At 33.8% G+C, this 20,947-nt stretch overlaps 1 protein-coding gene across 7 annotated transcripts in view; it reads right to left on the bottom strand.

Annotated features, from left to right (window-relative positions):
- The window catches only part of SKIC3 (SKI3 subunit of superkiller complex), a 62,612-nt gene that overhangs the window by 24,389 nt on the left and 17,276 nt on the right, over positions 1-20,947 (bottom strand). For 6 of the 7 annotated variants that reach the window (XM_081133785.1, XM_081133783.1, XM_081133788.1 and 3 more), the window contains 20 exons: positions 20,345-20,446; positions 19,331-19,470; positions 17,175-17,261; positions 16,989-17,092; positions 16,398-16,524; positions 15,617-15,796; positions 15,174-15,298; positions 14,000-14,253; positions 12,840-12,942; positions 10,446-10,622; positions 10,213-10,357; positions 9,964-10,042; positions 9,814-9,875; positions 9,642-9,698; positions 8,174-8,242; positions 7,378-7,452; positions 6,594-6,735; positions 4,444-4,537; positions 2,152-2,229; positions 732-856 (listed from right to left, as the gene is read on the bottom strand). In XM_081133785.1, coding sequence (XP_080989911.1) covers positions 732-856; positions 2,152-2,229; positions 4,444-4,537; positions 6,594-6,735; positions 7,378-7,452; positions 8,174-8,242; positions 9,642-9,698; positions 9,814-9,875; positions 9,964-10,042; positions 10,213-10,357; positions 10,446-10,622; positions 12,840-12,942; positions 14,000-14,253; positions 15,174-15,298; positions 15,617-15,796; positions 16,398-16,524; positions 16,989-17,092; positions 17,175-17,261; positions 19,331-19,470; positions 20,345-20,446 — 2,325 coding nt within the window. The remainder of the gene's footprint in view (positions 1-731; positions 857-2,151; positions 2,230-4,443; positions 4,538-6,593; positions 6,736-7,377; positions 7,453-8,173; positions 8,243-9,641; positions 9,699-9,813; positions 9,876-9,963; positions 10,043-10,212; positions 10,358-10,445; positions 10,623-12,839; positions 12,943-13,999; positions 14,254-15,173; positions 15,299-15,616; positions 15,797-16,397; positions 16,525-16,988; positions 17,093-17,174; positions 17,262-19,330; positions 19,471-20,344; positions 20,447-20,947) is intronic. The other variant, XM_081133789.1, reaches the window with a different exon arrangement.

Genomic DNA, 20,947 nt, shown 5'->3' with positions numbered 1-20,947 from the left:
AATATAAAAGCATTCCTGATTGACAAACTATAGGGTTTTTCCTTTCCTAATTCTATTTTTCATAAAGGTAACTAAAACGGTATTTTACTGTTCTCTTGTTTTCAAGCAGATGGAATAAAAATTTATAATATCTAATTGGTTTAGCTGTGCCAAGGTAATTCTGGGGATATCATTAGTATTATTATGTGATGTTCCCTGATTTCTATCTTCAGAATCTTGAGAGAGGTCTTAGTCGCTATCTTCAAAACAACTGGAGGCCAGGAGCCACCGAGACAGCATGAAAATTCCATGTGCAGACAAGCAACTCCATCAAATAGATCCTTACAATGAGCTGCACACACAAAGGCTGAGGTCATACATATGAAGATGCACACAATTAGCACTTTGGTAGAAACCAAAATATACTATTACTACAATGGTAGAGGTCTTCACTTATAAGAAATTTACATTTAAGCACTCTTGAAGTAGTAAAGACCTGCTTTCAAATGCTAACTCGTATGTCAACCATAAGTGATCTTGGGTGTTTCCTCCTCTAAATAATGAAAATAAAACTCAGCTCATAATACAGGTATAAGGACTATTCATCATAAAAACCTACTAAATGACAAAACAGATAAAAAGTTCTTAGTAGTTTAATAAACACTGCAACCGTACCCCCATCTCAATATTACAAATTCCTCTTAGCCCTGGAAAAGTAAGATGTGTCCTTCAGTTTCAAGCAACACACTCACCTTTGCTGCTCTCTTTATACAGACCCTTCATAAATAAAGCCAGTGCAAAACCAATGATGTCTTCTAACTCTTCAAGGGTTGTTGACTTAAAGGCCTGGATAGCTTTATCATATTCACCAATGGAACTAAGAAGCAAAATAAAGTTTACTTTTAATATCAAAAATAATTTTGGCTTATATCATCAAAATACAGAAATTATTACACCGCAATTCATTTAATAACTTTACTTCATCTGTCAGAGTTAAAGATGTAGAAAGGACTTAAAATAGAGGGCATATCACTTATTTCTCATAGAATGTACTGGGGGATTAAACCTCAGACTTTGCTCCTTCTAAATAACGTGAAAATAATCAGTTTTGCTAGATTGCAAAGTGTTTTTTAAAACAAACTTGAATTAAAATTCCAAATTATAAAAATAATTTCAAGTTAACTTTTATACAGAACTCTAAATTTTTAAGTATATTACATTAGTTAAATATTATTCCCATTGGTATGGCTCTAGCATCTTTGACGAGCTTAACAAGCATAAAATACCTAATCATCATCAAACCTAGCTTTCGTGTACAGTTTATCTGCACATCCATTTTGGTTTTTTTGGAGGGCACATAGACACACTAAAATTCTACAGACAAAACTATACATTAACTTTTCTGGAGTTAATAGGTATAAAAGTAAAAACTGTAATATGATACTAAATATAATCCCTTTAAATAATGGAAAAATAACTTGTTTTGCTTATTAAAAAATGAAGAGAAACTGTATGAAGGGAAGAGGGCTACCTTAGATTGTTTACGAATAAATATATTCAATTTGGAGGCAGCTCTCAACTTGAGGAATGCTTCCTTAGCTTGAGGCAAAAACCTTCCTCCCATAACACCTATTCTCTGGTCCTACTTCTATTCTCTAAAATAACTGGATTAATTTTTAATCTTTTTTAAAAATCTTTTTTGAAGTAAGAAGTCTTTGAGAATCTGAAGAAATCTATGTGGCCCCCTCTCCACTCACAAAATGCACACACTCAGAAATGTTTATGTACTATTTCAAAAGAATTCAGAATGCTTCTGAATTCCTAATGTCCATCCCCAGTTTAAAAATATACAGGAAATCAGAAAAAATCCAATTCTTCCAATTAACTAGGCTTCTACTACTAGAGAGACAGCAACTGCCTCTCTTCCAAACATTCTCTTATATAGTCCCCAGAGATCAGTTCTAAACCTGCTCCTTATAAAGCACAGTGGACTTAGGTATTGTTATAGGTCTAGGAAACTGCTAACACAGCCTGCTACTGTGGGAATCATGTATCCTGGGGAAATGTCACCAGCCCACTGCTCTAGAAACAGGTCACCACCTCACTAGTCCCACAGCTTTCACCAGAAATATCTAGTAGAGTCATGGAATTAATGGGAAAAAACATGCTTACCATAACAATCTGCCATAATTTCTAATTGCATCATTATAAGTAACTTGGTCTTCTGTGTTCTGTAACAGCAAAATTGCCCTTAAAAAAAAAAAATGTATTGTAAGTTATCTATATGCAATAGCATTCTTTTACCCTTCTTCATTAATGGAATCTACAGATTTTTGTTTTCATTTAATTCTACTAATTCTTTAATGCTAGTTGTAACACCTATTCATATTTTATTAAATTGGCACCACAAAATAATACTTAGATTTTAGTTTGTCAGGAAAATTGCTTTAACAAAGTGAACCTTGAAAGTGAAATCATTTATTATACATGAGTTTTGAACATTCCAAAAATTTTAATCTAAGCATGGAAAAACAACTGTGTTGTTTTAAGCTTTGACATATTTGAACTACATAGAAAACACTCTTTAAAATATTTATATACTAGTAGTTTGAGTTAGGAAGTCAGGAAATTGAGTGCTTTCATGTGCCTTTACCTGTTACACACAGAAAGATATTTGAGCAACACTGAGTTCAGAGAACGGAGTCATCAGCAATCCCCAGAGGCTTAGAATTAATTCACCAACATGCTGATAGCCCAGATTTTACCTTCTCATGCTCAGTCCCCTTTGGGCAAGCAGGGAAATGTCTTAACAACTAAAAGGAGTGAAATACTTAGTAATATTTTATTTTCTATTTAAAGAGGATTAGCCAGGAAGAAATAGCTAAGAAAAGCTTTTGCTCCCCCTGATGTTACATGAAAAGCAAAATTTGCCAGAGAAGTCTAAAAGACAGTATTATAGAGACAGTATTATATTAAAAACTATACCTCTGGTTACACCTATACCTAATTTGTAGTTTCGAGCCTCAGATACTTGTTTAAGGCATAAAAAAACACACAAAAAAAACACAACACAATAAACCACAGCAGTGACGAGTTAAGAAAGAGTGGTACGTATCCAAGTGACCATGGAGCTGCCATTTTAGGCTGAAGGTATAACAAGGGTCAGATTCACGATATGTGCGATTATAATACGTACCCGAAAAGTAGTGAGTAGCCTAAAGCTGTCTAGTTTTCTGTCTAAAAATCCTGCTCACTGTTGTAGTCTATCATACTTATACAGTTTGTTTACTGGTAAATTTACTGTGACAGTGAAAGAAATATAATTGTGATTTTTCATAAACCTCTCTCCACATACACCTGGAAAAATAACTTCATGATACAGCCTCCAGTACCACCTAGTGATTACTCCTTTGAACTACAGAGAGACCCATAAAAAAATGGCAAAGTATTTAGGACACCTCAATTATTTTTCCATCTAACAAGGCCTCTTCTAAAAATCTAGAAGGATGTATCTCAGAGGTTAGGTAATACGGTCTTTTAACTTTTCATCCGGTCCTCGCAGGATGAACAATTATTTTCTTATTCACAGATCAATTAATCTGCAGAGAATAAACCTTCAAGTTGATTTCCTTTCCTACTGTTTTACTGACTCTGGTACTTGAGCACACTTGAGCACATGGTCCTCGTTTCTTCGACATGCTAAGTGCACTCCTGATTCAGAGCACTTGCTCTTCTGTTCCTTCTGCCGGGAATGCTCTTGTCCTGACAACCAAATGGTTTGTGGCTTCACTTCATTCATGCCAGGCCTCATCTGCCTCCTTAGTAATCCTACACCTCTTAAAACCTGTCTCAAATTCACTGTCTGCCTCTGTAGTTTCTGGTCCTTTACTTGGATTTTCTTTCTTAGCAATTATTATCATCACAGCTGTCTATTAGCTTACCCCGTGTCTCCTCCCACCAGAACACAAGGTCCATGAGAAAGGGGCCCGAGACTGTTTTCACTCACTGCTAAGCCTCCAGTGCCAGGACACTGCTTGATACACAGCAGTTCAACAAATACTTATTGATAGATAAACATGTAGTAGATTAAAGTGATTCAAACAAATATATAATGTTCTGATTTCTTCTCTGAATAAATACATGTATTTAATAAAGCTAGACAAAGTCTAAAGGGATGAATTTTTCTAAAATAAAATCTGAGGGTATTTTCGTTTGGTTTTTGTTTTTCCTTTTCTCTCTCTCTCCTCTCTCTCGGGTTAAGCAACAGAAACCAAAATATAGCTGAAAATTTGAGATTTAATAATAAAAAGATGTAATAATAATAGATAAGATGTAATAATAATAGATAATAAAAGATTAGGAAAAAATTCTAAACATTTAGTACCTTCTCCATGAGAATGGGAATAAATAAAAAAAGGCCAACTGACAGATAAGGGTGGCATTTCAGGTGGAGGCAGAGTTTACCTATGGAATGCATCTGCTGCCTCCTTCTTCAGTTGTAGATGTTCATTCAAATAACCCAACATTGTGAAAGCTGGAGCATAGTTAGGAATTCTTTCTGGAAATCAAAAAATAAATATTCTTTACATGCACATAATGATTGTGTTTATAAAATATTAGTTTTATTTCCAATTTTTTAATATTTTAAATATCAGATTATCTCTTGAAATCTTTGGCATCATTAAGAATAGCAGTCTGATTATCTTGACTATAAAATACCAGTAATCATTTTACAATTCTTCTAAATTATTGAGTAACATTTATAGTTATTATATACTTGTGTTGTTTTAAAGTTTAAACATTTTTATCTCTAATGGTATAATAACTTAAAAATGTACCTCATGTTAAAACTATTCATTTGATTTAAGGAAAATTCAGTTCTTTGGCGAATCACTTAAACCTTTCTGTGATTAATTTTAACAACAATTTTTCTTGGAGGTTATGCTCCAATTTCTATGGCTTTTTAAAAAAATTAACTCAGTATTGTACACTAGAAACAGAGGGTGACTTTGGTATTCAATACAGTATTTTGAAATTTTAATGTCAAAAAACATCAAGCAAGTAATGATGTATAAAAAAACACATCTGATCTAGTTAAAAGTTGTATTAGGAGCAAGACTTCAAATCCCTTAAATTGTTTAACAAAATACAGTGCAATCTATGTAATGGTTAGATTCTCACATCAAAATGTAAGACGAAAATCACACACTCAGAGTTATTCTTGAACAATTCTCAAGTTATCACACAAGGAGAGGGGCACCAAAACTGAGTCAAACTGAGTAAAAGGAGATCCGTGCCTTCCATCCACACTCGTCCTGAGGCACTTCTTAGCAGGACAGATGAAGAGACTGTGCTCTCTCTGTATTCCTTCTCTTTCCTCTTCTAATTTATTTATTTTTGGCTAAGCACATGTAGTTGAATTTGTTAAACGAGCATAAATGTAGCTATGTAAAACTGTCAGAAAATAATTTGTTCGTTGTTCTAGGTATCTGAATTTTGCAGAAAACTCAAGATTTACCTCTTTATGTAAATCCTTTATAAATGTTACCCATTTTGTAAACAAACCTCTCAAGAAAATTTCTGATCATCTGCTTTCTCGGGGGCTCTAGGTATTCATTAGAGTCATTCATTCTGGCATACTGATAACATGTTGATGGACCAAAGCGCTGATTTTAAACTAGCTGTGTTCTCAAATGCCCCAGGCTTAATGCAGGAAGAGTATTACAATCCTTTCAATATTTATGATGAGGCATTTCCCTTCAGATTTTCACAATTTATCTGATTCTTTATATTATTCAACTGCTGATATTACTGCTTAAATGCCTTGTTTCTTTATTAGAATTCTGTCAAAAGATTTAAAAAAATATGCTAGTAAGACTAACATTTCTTGAGCATGTAAGGTACACCAGGTACTCTGCACATTATGTATAAATCATCTTATTTAAACCCTCAGCAATCAATATTTTCATTATTGTATTATAGGTGGGAAAACTAAAATTCAATTTGGTAATATGCCCAGGGTTTTATCATGGCTTCTAAATGATGGAGCAGTGATTAAAATTCAATAGTAGTTTTATTAAGGAAAGGAAATTATTATAATAGATGGTTAATAAAACTTCACCATTCAGTCTTTTCCTAAGCCTAAACATAGTCTTCCAGTAGCTTAAAGAAAAACCAGGTGTTAAAGTGGGAGGTTAAAGGCACTGGGTTTGGAATTAAAGCACATTATCTCATTTAACTCTCACATCTCTACAACCTAGGTATTATCATCTCTACTTTCCAAGGTTAAAAGAAGTTAAGGGAAGTAAAATACTTGGCCTAAGACTGTAGTAAAAGTAAGTGGCAGAGCTAGAATAGCAGCAACTCAGGCCTTTTAGGCTCTAAAATGTTTCCACTACAACACGGAAATCATCTTTATCTTAAATTATCTTTATCATCATTTCATCCCTCTTCAAAAGTCCTTACTAAAGTTTAAAAAGTAGACTGGCCACTGGGAGGAGAAAAGGCAAATTCAAGTCTTAAAAAACATTAATATTTAATTTGGAATTAACTAATTTTTAAAATTCATTAAATTATTTTAACAGTTATTAAAATACCTTGCTATGACACCTTACCTATGTATTTACTCAAAACAACTTGTGCTGCTGGGATAGCATTCATCTGGAGGATGTTGTACCGGTACAGCTCTGTTCCTCTGTTGCTTTTATCTTGCAATGTAGTACAGACCCAGTATGCATAACCGATTGCCCCTTCAGTCTTTAAAAAAGGCAAAGTTAACAAGTGGACATAGCGTAATAAAGACGCCAATCCAAATTAAGAAATGAAACAGTGCACTTCAACATGGTAAATACCACATCTTAGTCTTCTTTAAGTCAACTGCTAAGTGCCTTTACAGGGTCCTATGATAAAACACAGCTACGAACATGCTTAAATCACTTGCTTCAACCCTAAGTAGGAGAACCAAATGGGATAAATTAAGCACAGAAAACAGAGCGCCTCCTGATGCGTTAGTGTGCTTCTTCTCAGCACCATACCCATAGGTCAAAGTAATAAACACCAATTAAAAGAATTCTAAAACACTTATAAATAATCTAGAAATGTCAACCAAGCCTAGTCCTTATCTTGTGTTTATTTTTTCTAGAGTCTTGGTTTCTACTCTACATGACTACTACTGCATCTGCTAAACCCCAATGTCATTTCTGCATCAGATCTTGAAAGATGACAGCAAGATGAAAGCGAGTTCTTTAATTAAAGACAGCTTATCTGCTTTTATGGAAGAATAAAGAGTAGAGACAAGTGCTGTCATTAACATCTGAGACCACTAAGCATCCATTTTTCTCAACAAGAATAATACTTTGCTCATCAGTGAATCCTCAGGAAGAATGCTCAGATTCTTACGTGCATACTGAGTTCTGTAGTGTGCCTGAAAAGATCCATGGTGTCGTAACTTCCAACGGTCTCTGCAATAAGAGCCTATAAAGAAAAAGAGAGGTTCTTAGTGTGTTTAAAAAGAGTCATCACCATCATCACCATCATCATGATGATGAATGAAACTGGAAAAAACAAAGGTTTAAAAGCTGTGCTGAAAAGCCAATTTCTACTTTAGTCTTGGCTACCATATTCCCATGGCACAGGAGACAAGAATGACTTACTAAACTGGCCCTTAGGCAGACAAGTGCTTTCAGAATTCCATCTGCAACCTTCTCCCTCCCCTCTCACCCTTGATTTATTCATACTGGGATTTGTCTGGAACAGGAGTCTTTTTTTTTTTTTTTTTAAATATATCTTTACTGCTTTCAGAGAGAGGAAGGGAGAGGGAGAGAGAGATAGAAACATCAATAATGAGAGAGTCATTGATCGGCTGCCTCCTGCACGGCCCTGACTGCGGATAGCAACCCGGGCATGTGCCCTGACAGGAATCGAACTGAGATCTCCTGGATCCTAGGTCGATGCTCAACTGCTGAGCCATGCTGGCCAGGCAATAGGGTATTTTTTTTTTTAATTTATCTTTATTGTTGAAATTATTACAGGTGTCCCCTTTTTAATCCCCCATTGACCCCCATGCACCCTGCTCCCCCCCCTCCCCAGGCCTTCACCAAACTTTTATAGGGTATTTATATTCCACTTTATATTAATAGGTTATTTATATCAACAGATTATTAGATTATTAATAACTAAATGTTATATATCTTACTTGTCCAATCCAGCACATTAAGTAAGATGGATCAAGGGACTGAGCCATTTTGAAAGCTTCATGAGCTTGCTAGGGAAACAAAAAACAAAAAATAATACATCAAGTCATTTTATAAATTTAATAGTAAATTGTTTATGTTTAAAAAGCATAAAATAAGAGAATAAGAAAAGTCAGACTTATCAACATAAACACATATGAACCCAAAACTGCTTAAGCACAACTAGCAAAACTTAAAACAATGTTCCACCAGAACACTCCTGTGCACAACAGATTTCTCAACAGGCTTAGGGATTCTGGTCCCAGAGACAGGGCAATATAGATTCTACCTCACAGCTGGTAGAACTTTTAACAAATTACCCATACATTTGCTAGCCACAGGCTTGAGGGAAGTGACTAAGTAAGGCTGTATCCCTTCCCCTCTCTTTGAGCTTAACTGGGAGGGTAAGAACTAACAACTGAAAAGGTCTGAGATACGCACATGCTACTAGACAAAGAGACTGGTCAGCATAATCTGTGTTAAGCAGTCAGGAACTTTAAGGATACTCACTTGGACACATTAAGTTGCATGACTGTTTTTTTCTGCTACAAAATATAACATTTTATGCTGCTTTATATTACTTTCTTAATCATCTAAATGTGGCAGAAAACAGTCTTATTTTTCCTCTAAAAAAGTAAGCTAATGGGCAACTGTGCCATGCTGTCATAAAACCACATTCATGGCTTATTAACTAAGACCTTGCTTTAAGTTTTTAAAAAAATATTTTCACATATTTTAAGATCCACATTAATATTTCCCTTCATTCTATTTACAATCTTCTAAAGCAGTCTCTGCTGTGACTTAATGTATTGCTAAGACTATTACTAACACTATTTTAAAAGGATGGTATTCGACATACTGGCTGAAAAACAAAACAGTACAGATAGTATCTATAGATCTGTAGAAACTTCTAAATATGTTCTATAAACACATGTCCAATTTTCTAATGTATAACTGTTTGAGTATGACAAATTACATTGTGGTTTATAAAGGGATTAATATTAGCTAATGCCAAATCTAAATCACTTGGAAGAATATGTTAAATTTAAGCTGCTAGAAAGTACTAATCATCTCCCTTATTTCACCACTCTACCCCCAACACCACCTACATGGGACTCCTTTTACATGTGCACAGATAAAAATAAAAACACTCAAGTGATTTATAGAATTGTTTTAATCTTTAAATGAAAAAACAACATAATTATAAAACCATAAATTTATTGAGTGGTATGGAAAGGAAAATAAATCTTATACATTCATTATTCAAATAACATAAACTGAATGTGATTAATTATCTAGCATATTAGAGAGCACACTGGATAGACAGCAATGTACAAAGTATTTCTCCACAAGAAGTTAAGCTATTATGAAGAGATCATGTAGAGAAAATGTTCTTTACTTTTAATATGACAAAATAGACAACACATTTACCTCAATGTTTTCATTTGCTAGGTACAACACTCCCAAGTTGGTCCATGCAACAGGATTCTAAAAGCATATATATGTATAAAAATTAGGTCCCTTGTCTATATGAAAGTCTCAGAAAATTATTAACCCTAAATTTTGAAGTTCTTTTTCATTGACAGACACACAGAACACTCACTATTTGCTCCGACTGGATTGATTTGATGAAACAATGCTGAGCAAGGGCATAATTTCCAATACCTGAAAAATACAGAACTTGATGAAACTGAACTTTATTACCTGAAATGAGCAATCTTCTAAAATTACTGAAGTGTTACTCAATTCTTACCACTGTAACATGAAACCACGCCAAGAGCATTCCAGTATAAATGATTACTACTGTTGAGTCTCACTGCCTTTTTCAGACACTAAAAAGTAAAATTAGATGAATTTTTATTTCTTTGAATGTCAGCATTTATATCAAGATAAATGTGGTTTCTGTGAAAACACTATAGTATTTACTTTATCAAAAACATCTTTCGGAAAACACTTAGGCGTGTGTTTTTTTAAGTTTATGAAAAATTTCTCAAAATCATACATGTAATGATTTCTCCAACAACTCCTTAAGATCATTCATGTTGCTGCCTGTTTCTGCTAGATGTTGTACTTGGCGATAATAATTAATTCCAAGATCACACCATGTATTAGATGTAGACATCAATTTTAATGCATGCCCGTAACACCTATGGAAACATAAAAGTGAATGTTATGTTTTGTTATAATGTCCTAGTTCAATTTGAATGTCATTATCTGGCAATCTTTGTAAATTACCTTCCTCCAAGACGGAGGAGCTCATTTTTCTTTAATACTTGCTTTCCTTCTTTCTGACCTAGAAGGATTCCTAAAATATTAACATTCACTTTAGATGGTGAGACAGCATACAGACTGGTACAAGCATCACCAACTAGCTTCCAAAGGCAAGACACATCAGCTTGATGCTGCAGAGCACTGAAAAAAAAGAAATGTGATTCTTTTAAATTATTTCTAAAAAGTAGTCTTTATCTCCCTCATTATTAATTATAATTAAAACAGAAAATTTATACATACAATCCTGATTAAAACCTACTTCCTTAATTAAGTGCAGTGAATGATTTACTAAATTCCTTCTAACTGAATTACATTTTATCACCTCCCTAATATGAAGAAGAAAGAAGGGGAGAGAAAGAGAGGAAACTGATTGTTTTAACTGCCAGAAATTTTACAAACATTTCTTTGGTACTCTTCATTATTTTTGTTAGAAGTAACAGAAATCACATAAATAAATCATTAAGTTTTTCAGAACCAATTTACCTTTAATATTGACTGTTTTAAAACTTTATATTTTATGCTCTTTGTGTTTGTTTGTTTGTTTGAACAATAACCAAGCAGTAAAGCTGATAAATCTTAAGAGCTGATTATTGTAAACTCAAGTTTTTGCTTTCAGATCTTCCACAAATTAAAAAAACACACAAGTAAATGTACAACATACCAAATATATTTGGTGGTACAAAGATTTTTTACTCTCTGAGACCAATTCCAAAAATCTAAAGATAAAAATGTGAAAACATGTATTTATTGAAGCAAGTCAGAGTGAATGGACAAGTTCAAAAAGTAAACAGCAATATTAATTATGATGATAAAGGGAACTTCTTTTCAGAATGAGAAAAATGTCAGCTACACATTTCTCTTCATTTTTTTCTTCTTGAGATCTTATAAATAAAACAAAGCAATTTCATTTAAGCCAAATCTTGATAATCAACTATCACAAATAGCTATGTTACTGGCAGATGGACAAGCAGATGGAACATTTTCATAGCCTTTTCTACTCATGAAGTCCAGCCAAAAAATCATTTTCCAGATTCTTCCAGGGAAGTAAGATTAATTATTGCAGTTATCACTGGAAGCCCCTTGTGAGGACCAGGAAAAAGGACAACACTATTTCTAGTTCCTTTGCCTAAATATCTTAGCATAATTTCTAGAATTGACAACATGGAAAAAGAAAACAGACATAGAAGAGAAACAAGCAATTTTAACAGTCTATACACATATCTCCTTTTATGTTCAATAAAAAAATAAAATATCTGTGAAGTGAAATAACTTCTATCACCCTTACATGAGAATCATGAGAATGTGAACTTTTAGCATAGAAGTAAATATAAATTTTGGAATTATCACTTTAAAAGTTTTATATACCTCCTTATAATTGGCTGTGAGTGCTCCATGCTTCCCAGAACAAAATTTCCCAAGCTAAGAAAGGCAGTACTTTTAGCTCCAGAATCACCACTCAAAGTTCACACTCACTCTTAAGTACAGTTTCAACAAAGAATGCTTCTTCACAATACCTTCTCTCTTTGGAAAGAGCTTTGTTATGTGAGACTGGAAAAGTAGCAATAAAAATCAACGGGAGAAAAAAGGCTAAGGTTTCCATTTCATATTTGGTTCATATCTGAAACAAAGCAGTTCTGGAGCAACCAAATCAAGAGGGAGCAGAAGAGAAGGCAAGTAAGAAAAGAAAGGAAGGGATGCACAGAAAGAAGTTTAAGAGCAAAAACCTTCAAATGTATGTCTAACTTGTAGACTTTTTAAAGCCATCTACCACAAATAACACTTCTACCTAGCTAATGAATTTCCAGTTCAATAAAACACCAGATTTATTCAATTTTTCTGATTCCTTTCTTATTATTAGACATCACTCTTTTCCTACACTGAGCAATCAGATTATTCATTTCCCTTTACCTCTGGCCCTATCGGTAAGCCTAAAATAAGCCCCTACCCCTGAGGTAAAGCATATTGTGCACCTGAAGCCCTATTTTCTGATCATTCCAATTCTAGATACATCTCTAGGCCTCCTGAAAGAACACTAACCCATGGTTGTCAGAGTTGCTGCTCCACTAGCAGACAGCTTCTTCCTTCCCACTCATCCTATGCATGCAGTATGTCATCTACTTGAGAGCAAGAAACTGAACCTGTTCCCCAGTGCACAATTAACACAATGTATATGAGAGTAAGTTCCATAATTAACTGATTTGTCTGCTATTCTTTAGGCCTGATGTTCTGAATAATGAACGCTGTACCTAACAAAATGAACATGGAATGTTTCTTTATTCTAACCAGGATTTCTTCTAAATTTGGTTTTATTATAATACTAAGAAAATAAGCGCAATGGCTAATAAGAATAATACTAACCAAGTAAAATATTCCAGTGCTTTTTCTATGTAGTCAACAGCTTTCCCATCAAGATAATCGACCAGAGCTGCTTTTGCCATCATGAGATGGCATTCACCCAAACCTAAAATCAGGTGAGTTTTTAGTTGTTAAAGCATGTAAAAGAAACACTTAGAATAAATTTATATTAAAGCCACCTTCCAGAAAACAAAACTTAATAGTATTTTATAAAAATTATTTTTAAGCATGGTCTTGCATTCATTTAGAGGAATTCAAACGACAGGGCTCTACTGGAGTAAACATGTACTAAAAGAAATAAAAACTACATATGGAACCTAAGAATTTCCTTGACTTTGGGGAAGTTACCTCTTAAAACCTCAGCTTTGAAAATGGGAACGTTATCTAAACACTACTCTCTATCATATTATTACTTATTAACCATTATGCAACAAAATCTTATTTTTTTAATGGTCAAAATTATATAACAAACTATACCATAAAGATTAAATGAAAGAGCAATTTCCTCAAGTGCCTAGTAACATTTAACAAACGTCAGTTCTCCTTGAGTTTTACAATATTAAGAAAAAAGTTTTCAATGCTTAAATTACATGTCACTTAAAACATACACTGTTTCTGATTTAAACTTCAATTGTTTTTTTAAATAGGAAAAGGAAACAGAAAAAATCATATATAATGGTTTTGGTTAGATATAATAATAAAAAATTGATTAGATATGAATGATGGTATTTTTAAAATAACCTATGGAGGAACTGAAATTAATTTAGATACTTATAAAATAATGCAAGTTGCCTTTAACATTAAAATATTGGGGGGGAAAAAGAGCTTCTATAATTTACAAAGTAATGAAAAGCTATTAACCTATTCTGAGGATATAGTGAATTACCAAAATATAATAGAAAAACTCTTGTTTTAGAAATCCATTTTAGATCCAATATCTATCATATTTGTCTAAAAGCTAAATCTCTATTATATTACTATTCACTGACTGCTGTGAAACACGTCAAATCTATATAACAAGCTATACTGTAAGATGCTCATAGTGGATGCTTACTGTTGACTAAATTATCCTGTTTTCAAGTTACTCAATACCGTTAGGAAATTCACTCAAGGATTTTGTACTTTAGTATCACAAACGTCAAAGGAGCTATTAAAAAAATTACCTTTCAAAGCAGGCACATAATCTTCTTTCTTTTTAATGATCAGCTGGTATTGAGCTACTGCCTCCTTATATTTGCCTAGGATTTGCTGTATTGCTGCCACCTTAAACACACTGTATGTGGATTCTGGGTTCAGCTCACTGGCTTTTGTGAAGGATTTCAAGGCTGTTGTGTAGCCACCTCTGCTTAAGTATGCCTCTCCTAATGATTCCCAACAATTGAAGTCCTTCGGGTCTGCCCTTAATGCTGCCTGTAAACTAAAATTTCAAGAAACAATAAGAAACAATAAGAGAACTAAAAGTAATAGAACTTCCACATCTGAAAGGAAAATATAAATAATTCAACTGAATCACACATATCCATGCTTCCTTCTATTTATAAAAGTGCTATTTAAAGCAGGTATATCTGTTCCTTTTATAACTTGAATATTCTTAATACTAAGAAATTTTATTACAAATTTGGAATGAATAAGAACAAAATAACTTTTTTAAAGAAGTGCTGATCAGAATCTCTTTCCCTGATTGTCTGGGAAAACTTCACTCTCCTATCCTACCAGAACAGCTGTATATCTCAGTATGCCTCATCTATAAACCCACACCAATCCTACCAAAACAGAAATAATCATAGTTAGAAAACGAGAATAATAGGCATGCTCTAAATTTCTGATTAAATTCTATGTCCAGGAAAAATTTTAAATGCCTGTATTTTAGATATTAACATAAATCAAAAACAACTTCATCTTGAATCAAATATATATATTTTATATACCTGTAAGTGTAGCCCAAACCAAATGACTAAAAATGAGCTGCTCCAAATGCCCTTCAAGCTGCCAAATGTCTCCCCTGCCTCAAAACAATGTATGTCATTGGAAGAACAAAGATATTAACCTCAGCTTTTACCATTCCTTGAGTTTCTATCAAGAACCTACTATATGTATGATGCTATTAAGACTTCACTAGATTAGCTATCTCCTTAACTACAAGACATCATTTACTCCACTTTTGCAATTCCAGTGCCTTGCAGATAAGAACCAATCAGCCTTAAGTAAATTTTGCTATTTCTTCCCTCAAAACACAACCTGGTTTGAGGCAACCTGTAAAATTCATTTGGGGTACAAATGGAGCTTAAGAAACCACTAGGCCATCTATCAGAGTTTAAATATAAAGAGGTGCCTTACTCAGCCACTGCTTGAGAATGTTGACCAGCTTTCAAGTAATACAGTCCTCGCCTTAGCCAGGCCCATTTGGCTGTTCCAGCACTTGCCTTTTGAGTTACTGTTGTTAGGATAGCTAAGGCAGTTTCCTAATAAGGAGAAAGGACTAGAGATATCAAATATCATAAAAATACAAAACACCAATCTAAAGTACTCAAATATATTTTCATATACCACTTCTGATTTTTTAAACTTACACTGGTATATAATGAACTACAGTTTCAACAATAAATGATGAGGATTTTAATGTCTGCCAAAGAAAAGAAAATTTACAAACAGTGACAAAAATATTTCTATTGCATCTCCAAAAAATATAATGATAACTTGCAAGTATACATATATAAAAGTTTCTATTTCTACTCTTACATAAAAACAAAAGACAAAAGTGTTTAGGTTATTAGACATACCATCTCTTCAAGCTCCACGCTTAAATCAACAGCTGCAGCTCCAGATTCGGTATCAGTGTCATCCAATTCAAAAGCTTTCCTGTAACATCCACGGGCTCTGTTTTTATCTCCTGCTACATCTCTGTAATAATTACCTAAATAGCAGAAAACTTTGCCCATATATGTATCCAGTCTGGCAGCCTTTCAAATAAAAATTGATAATATATTAAAGTTTATTTGGATGGATCTCTTTAAAAACACAAAAGATAAATACACAGATTAAAGAAAAAGAACAGTTTTATTAAATTAATAAAAATATGCTAAAACATCCTTTAATGTAAGACTTAAAAGAGAAATAAAAGCTGGTCATCACTGCTTATAAGTGTAAAAATGTTATCTCTGTTGAAAGAAATGTGAAATCTGAATTATATTAATCTGCTTTTATGAGCCAAAATAAGAAAGTAAGACTTCTAGATGTTAAACATCTAAACAACAAAAGTTAAGCATCTGGAATTACATAAGGCTTATGTGACCATAAAACTACAATGGAAATCACCTAAAAACAATATTGTTTTTCAGAGATAATCACGTCTCATTTTCTCTAACACGTGATTCTTAAGGAACTTTTATAATTTTATGATTTAATTTTCTCCTTGAAAACCCATATAACATTCTCACAAAACCTTAGGTGTGAGATAAACAAACAGTTCAGTAGTAATTTTAAGTACCTAACATATAATTATTATTTATGATTTTATAATGAGCCCATTTCAATTAAATTGAATAGTAGCACTTATTATACCTTTAAAAAGTGGGTAAGAGCCTTTGTTTTATCTTTTCTTGTTTCTTCGCCCATGAACCAATATGTTAATCCCAGTTGGTAATGATATTCAGCAACTTCAGGATCTTTCTCAAGAGCTCTCTGAAAACTAAGTCACCAAGGGGAAGTAAAAAGAAACATTAAAATATATATGATACAGAAGGCTCCTAGTTGAAACAATCAAAGTCTGAGTGATTAAAGGATGCTGAATTTGAAACAAGTCACTACTTCAGGATTCAGATTATGAGAAAACAACACCACGATTTGTTTTTTAATAATAGGAGCTTTAAAAAGCACAATGGCCTTTAGCACTACCAATATGCTAAGTGTTCACGCCAAACATGTTTGCTTACTGAATATTATAATCAGCTAATCACACTTCAAACTCATCATGGAATTTTTTTATAGTTACTGTGTTACATGCTAAATACAATTCTTAAAAATATTAATAAAGCTTACAAAGATCAAATTTATACAAAACTGGATCTTTATCAAGCCCATTTATTTTGAATTTCTGAAAAATGTAATAAACTAAGATATGACTAGATCTATGAGCAATCTATATATACTTACCATTTTTCTGCTTGTAGATAGTCCTTTTTGGTAAAATGAATAAAAGCCTCCAAGGCATGAGCTTCGGCTAGGTCAGGGTAAGAAGAGAGAACGTCTTCCATAATCTATAAAGTAGGTATCTGTCAATTCCATATCCAAACAAAAATAACTTTTTAAAATAATCTCACTTTGAATGAAAAAACCAACCTTTGAAGCTTCATCTAATGAGCCTTTGTTCAGATAGGCCAAGCTTTTGAGAACCAAAAGTCCTGGGATATTATTTGCATCAGAAACCTAAAAAGTAATTGCAAAAAAGTGCTATAAATCTCCTTCAACACAATGCAGCAATATTTGCTTTAATTAAAGAATTACCATAGAAGAACACAGAATAAAGACACAGAGGTCCTCATTTTGATAGTTATTAACACTTTCATTCTCTGTAACCTTTTTATTGGGAAAAATTTCAAACACATAAAAAAATGAGAAGAGTATAATAAAACCACATGTACTCATCATCCAGCTCAAAATTATTAACTCAAAGCCAATCTTTTCTTCTCTATACTCTACCCATTTCATCACACTTCTGCTTAGATTACCCCACATATTATAACTTTTTATCTGATACTTCAGCATCTATATCTAAAAATTAACTTTTTTTAAATAACATAATCATACTACCATTAAAAACACTTAAAATCAATACATTATTAGTATCACCAAATAATTAGTGTTTGAAGTTCTCACTTGTCTCATATTTGAATAATTTATTTATTTTAATCAAAATCTAAGGAAGGTACATACATTTCAAGTTGCTAATAGGTCTCTTAAGTCTCTTAATCTCTAGGGTTCCCTTCCATCTATTTTTTTCCTCCATTAAACTGCTGAAAACTATGGGCCATTTGTCAGCTTCTCATAATCTGGCTTTTGCGGAAGGTATTGTCATGGTATTGACATGTTCCTTGGTCCCCGTATCTTCTGTAAATTAGGTCTAGAAACTTGATCTGACTCAAGTTTGATGTTCTGTCAAGAATACATCACGTGGACTTGCACTTGGTTATGTCTAGTGGTCTTTCTCTTTGTGATGCTAGCAGCCAGTGATACTCGATGCCTAGGTCTATTCATAACAGACGGCAAAAAAGGTGATGACTTTTCTCATTCTAAAATTCATTTGTGGAATACTGCAACAAAGAGAAATTTCCCCTCCTCTCATTATTTATTTGATTATTCTTAGGAACAATTCACATACGAAAAGCAAGATAAATGCCTTAATTATTTTCAACTGGTTCCTTAGCATCTTCCAAAGATATATTTTATTGAAGATGTTTTGTTGACCCTTTTTTTATATCATCATGAACACATGGATTTAAACATATTTGATGTCTTTCAATCCATGCAGTTACTGGTATTCAAATTGTTCACTCTGCAGCCATTGAGAATCAATCATGCTAGTTCCTGAGCCCTTTTGACACAATGCTTTCTAGCATTATAGGATGTTTTGGGCTCATCTTGTACATTTTCTGTCTCAGACCTGGACTCTACCAGTTCTCCAAAGAAATTTTTGTTCTCTTGTAATAAAAAAATACTGGAAAGACTTCTACAGAGCACTCACACAAAACACAATGTTGGTTGGGAGGCTAGTAGAAAACAAGAAAGTAAGCTATTAGTTCTTGAAGGATGCTGACAACTGTTCTAATTTTAAAGAAATAATATGAAATGCTAAGCCCTTTGAAATATACAAAAACAACCTTAAAAGTTAAAGCCTTGCAATACACTGAGTGATATAATTTTAATTTTAGATGAAAAATGCTTTTATCTGACAAAATCTTTAAAGGTACTATGTTGTTATAATTCATAATTTACTAGCTAAGTTTTTTGCTAGGTAATTTAAAATTGCTTAAACCAAAAACATTAAGAAATCAGTTTCATTCTTAAATATTCATCTTCCTCTGAGTGTTTTACTGAATAAACAAATAAATAACATTCTCTACCATGAAGCAACTAGTGTCCTTAATTATCTTCGTCAATAACCGATAAAATATTTCCTGTAAGAAATCATTTAGCATCCCAAATTAGTAATAATCAAGTAGTAACCTAAGAGAACAAAACGAGAACAGAATAAGAGCAAGTGCTAAAGAAAGAAATTGTATCACATGAAGAGCAGGGTAAGTGCTTAACCAAGGAGCAAACATAAAACACTAGGAGTTTCCAATCGCGTGAATGATTTATAGAAGTACAGATGTGGGGAATTCATACCGCTAACAAAAAATTCATGTAAGTAAATATCTGTGGTAAGGAAAAGTGGCTGCTGCCTGGTTGACTGGAAACGAAGTAAGTCGAAGGGGAAAATTCGATGATAAGACTACCTGGTCAAGAGTACAAATTGCTTCCTCTGAAGATTCATTATCTGGAAGTTTAATCAAAGCCTCTGCTTTCAAACGAAGACAAAGATTCTTCTGATGATGATTGCCACCAGACACTCCAAGATTATCTATGTTCTTCAGAGCTGACAAAATGAAGGACATCTGAATGAAGACAACCATACCACTTTGCTTTTTTATTTCTTTTTAAGAGAGACATAAAATAAATTAGCTACATTAAGAATAAACTACTAGCCCTGGCCAGCTTGCCAAGTGGTTAGAGCGTCGGTCCGCCTATGGAATGAGTTTGATTCCAGCCAAGGGCTCGTACCTTGGTTGTAGGCTCAATCCCTGGTCCCGGTCAGGGCGCACGAGGGAGGCAACCAATCAATGTGTCTCTCTCACACTGATGTTTCTCTCTTTATTTCTCTCTCTCCCTTCCACTCTCTCTGCAAAGCAATGGAAAAACTATCCTCAGGTGAGGATTAAAAATAAATAAATAAATTGTCAAAACAATATACATGAAGAATAACTGAAAATTAAGACAAATTCTTCTCTGAACTCTTTATGGAAATATTTGAATTTAAAACAGGACACAGTCAATTTAAAACCTTTATCTTCACATAGCATAAAACAGAACACCCTGAAACACAACAATGGCTTTCCCTATCTGCTACATGACAAAGGTTAGCCCTTAGCGAATGCATCTGTAACAAACACAGCAAATTCAGGATAATGGAAGGAAAAGAAACTGAATTAGAATGGCCCAGGGTGAATTGTTTCTCAACTATAGAGGCTGGGCCACCAGCTATATCAGCGCAGTGAATCACTTCTTGTGATTTTCTATCCCATGCCATTCCAATAGGCTCCAAGAGGCCTTTCCTTATCTACATCAGAGGAATCAAGAACTAGTGAAGGACCTAGGACACACCAGGATGTATCTGTTTTCTTAAACCACTATCTTTCTCCTTTAAGATGAAAAGAAACAGGGTTGACTGCACTTAAACATGTCAAGAATACCTTGATTGCATGAAAGAAGAGCTTCCTTAGGTCTATGCATTTTGACTTGGGCTTCTGCCAGATGATACCATCCAGTTGTGCAAAGAGGGCTTTCTTTTAACCCTAAAAGGATAAAAGCAAGCACAAAATCCAAGGTTTCCATGACTACTGAGATGAATGGCACCACCATGTAGTCTCCAAATCAGATTCCTTCCCTCTTCCTCATCTCTCACATGTAACCAGTCACAAAGCCACACTGATTCCAGGCCCCAATCCACTTCTTTACCACCAGGACTTAAGTTCAGACCTCCATCCTCTTTATCCCAGATCACCGCAAATGCTCGCCATCGACTCTAACTCATTCTCTACACTGTGGTGAGAATATTTCTAAAACTACAGATGTCATTATAAAATTCCCCTGCTTAAAACCTTCCACCGGTTCCCTGCTGTCCTTAGTGTCCTTAGGATGCTTAACAAGGTTTGCAAGGCCCCTCTTCAGGCTCAGTTCTTGCCCCTTCATGCTCCCACACTTCATTCGTAAATCTGGCCAAACTACAAGCAGGTCCCTGAATACCAACTTTCCTCTAACCTCAGGCTATTTCATTTCTTGGCCTGAAATGCTCC

The sequence above is a fragment of the Miniopterus schreibersii genome (genome assembly GCF_964146895.1).
Source record: "Miniopterus schreibersii genome assembly, chromosome: 3".
Lineage (NCBI taxonomy): Eukaryota > Metazoa > Chordata > Mammalia > Chiroptera > Miniopteridae > Miniopterus > Miniopterus schreibersii.
The sequence above is the reverse complement of the archived record's forward strand: the minus strand, read 5'-3'. Positions and strand labels throughout refer to the sequence as shown.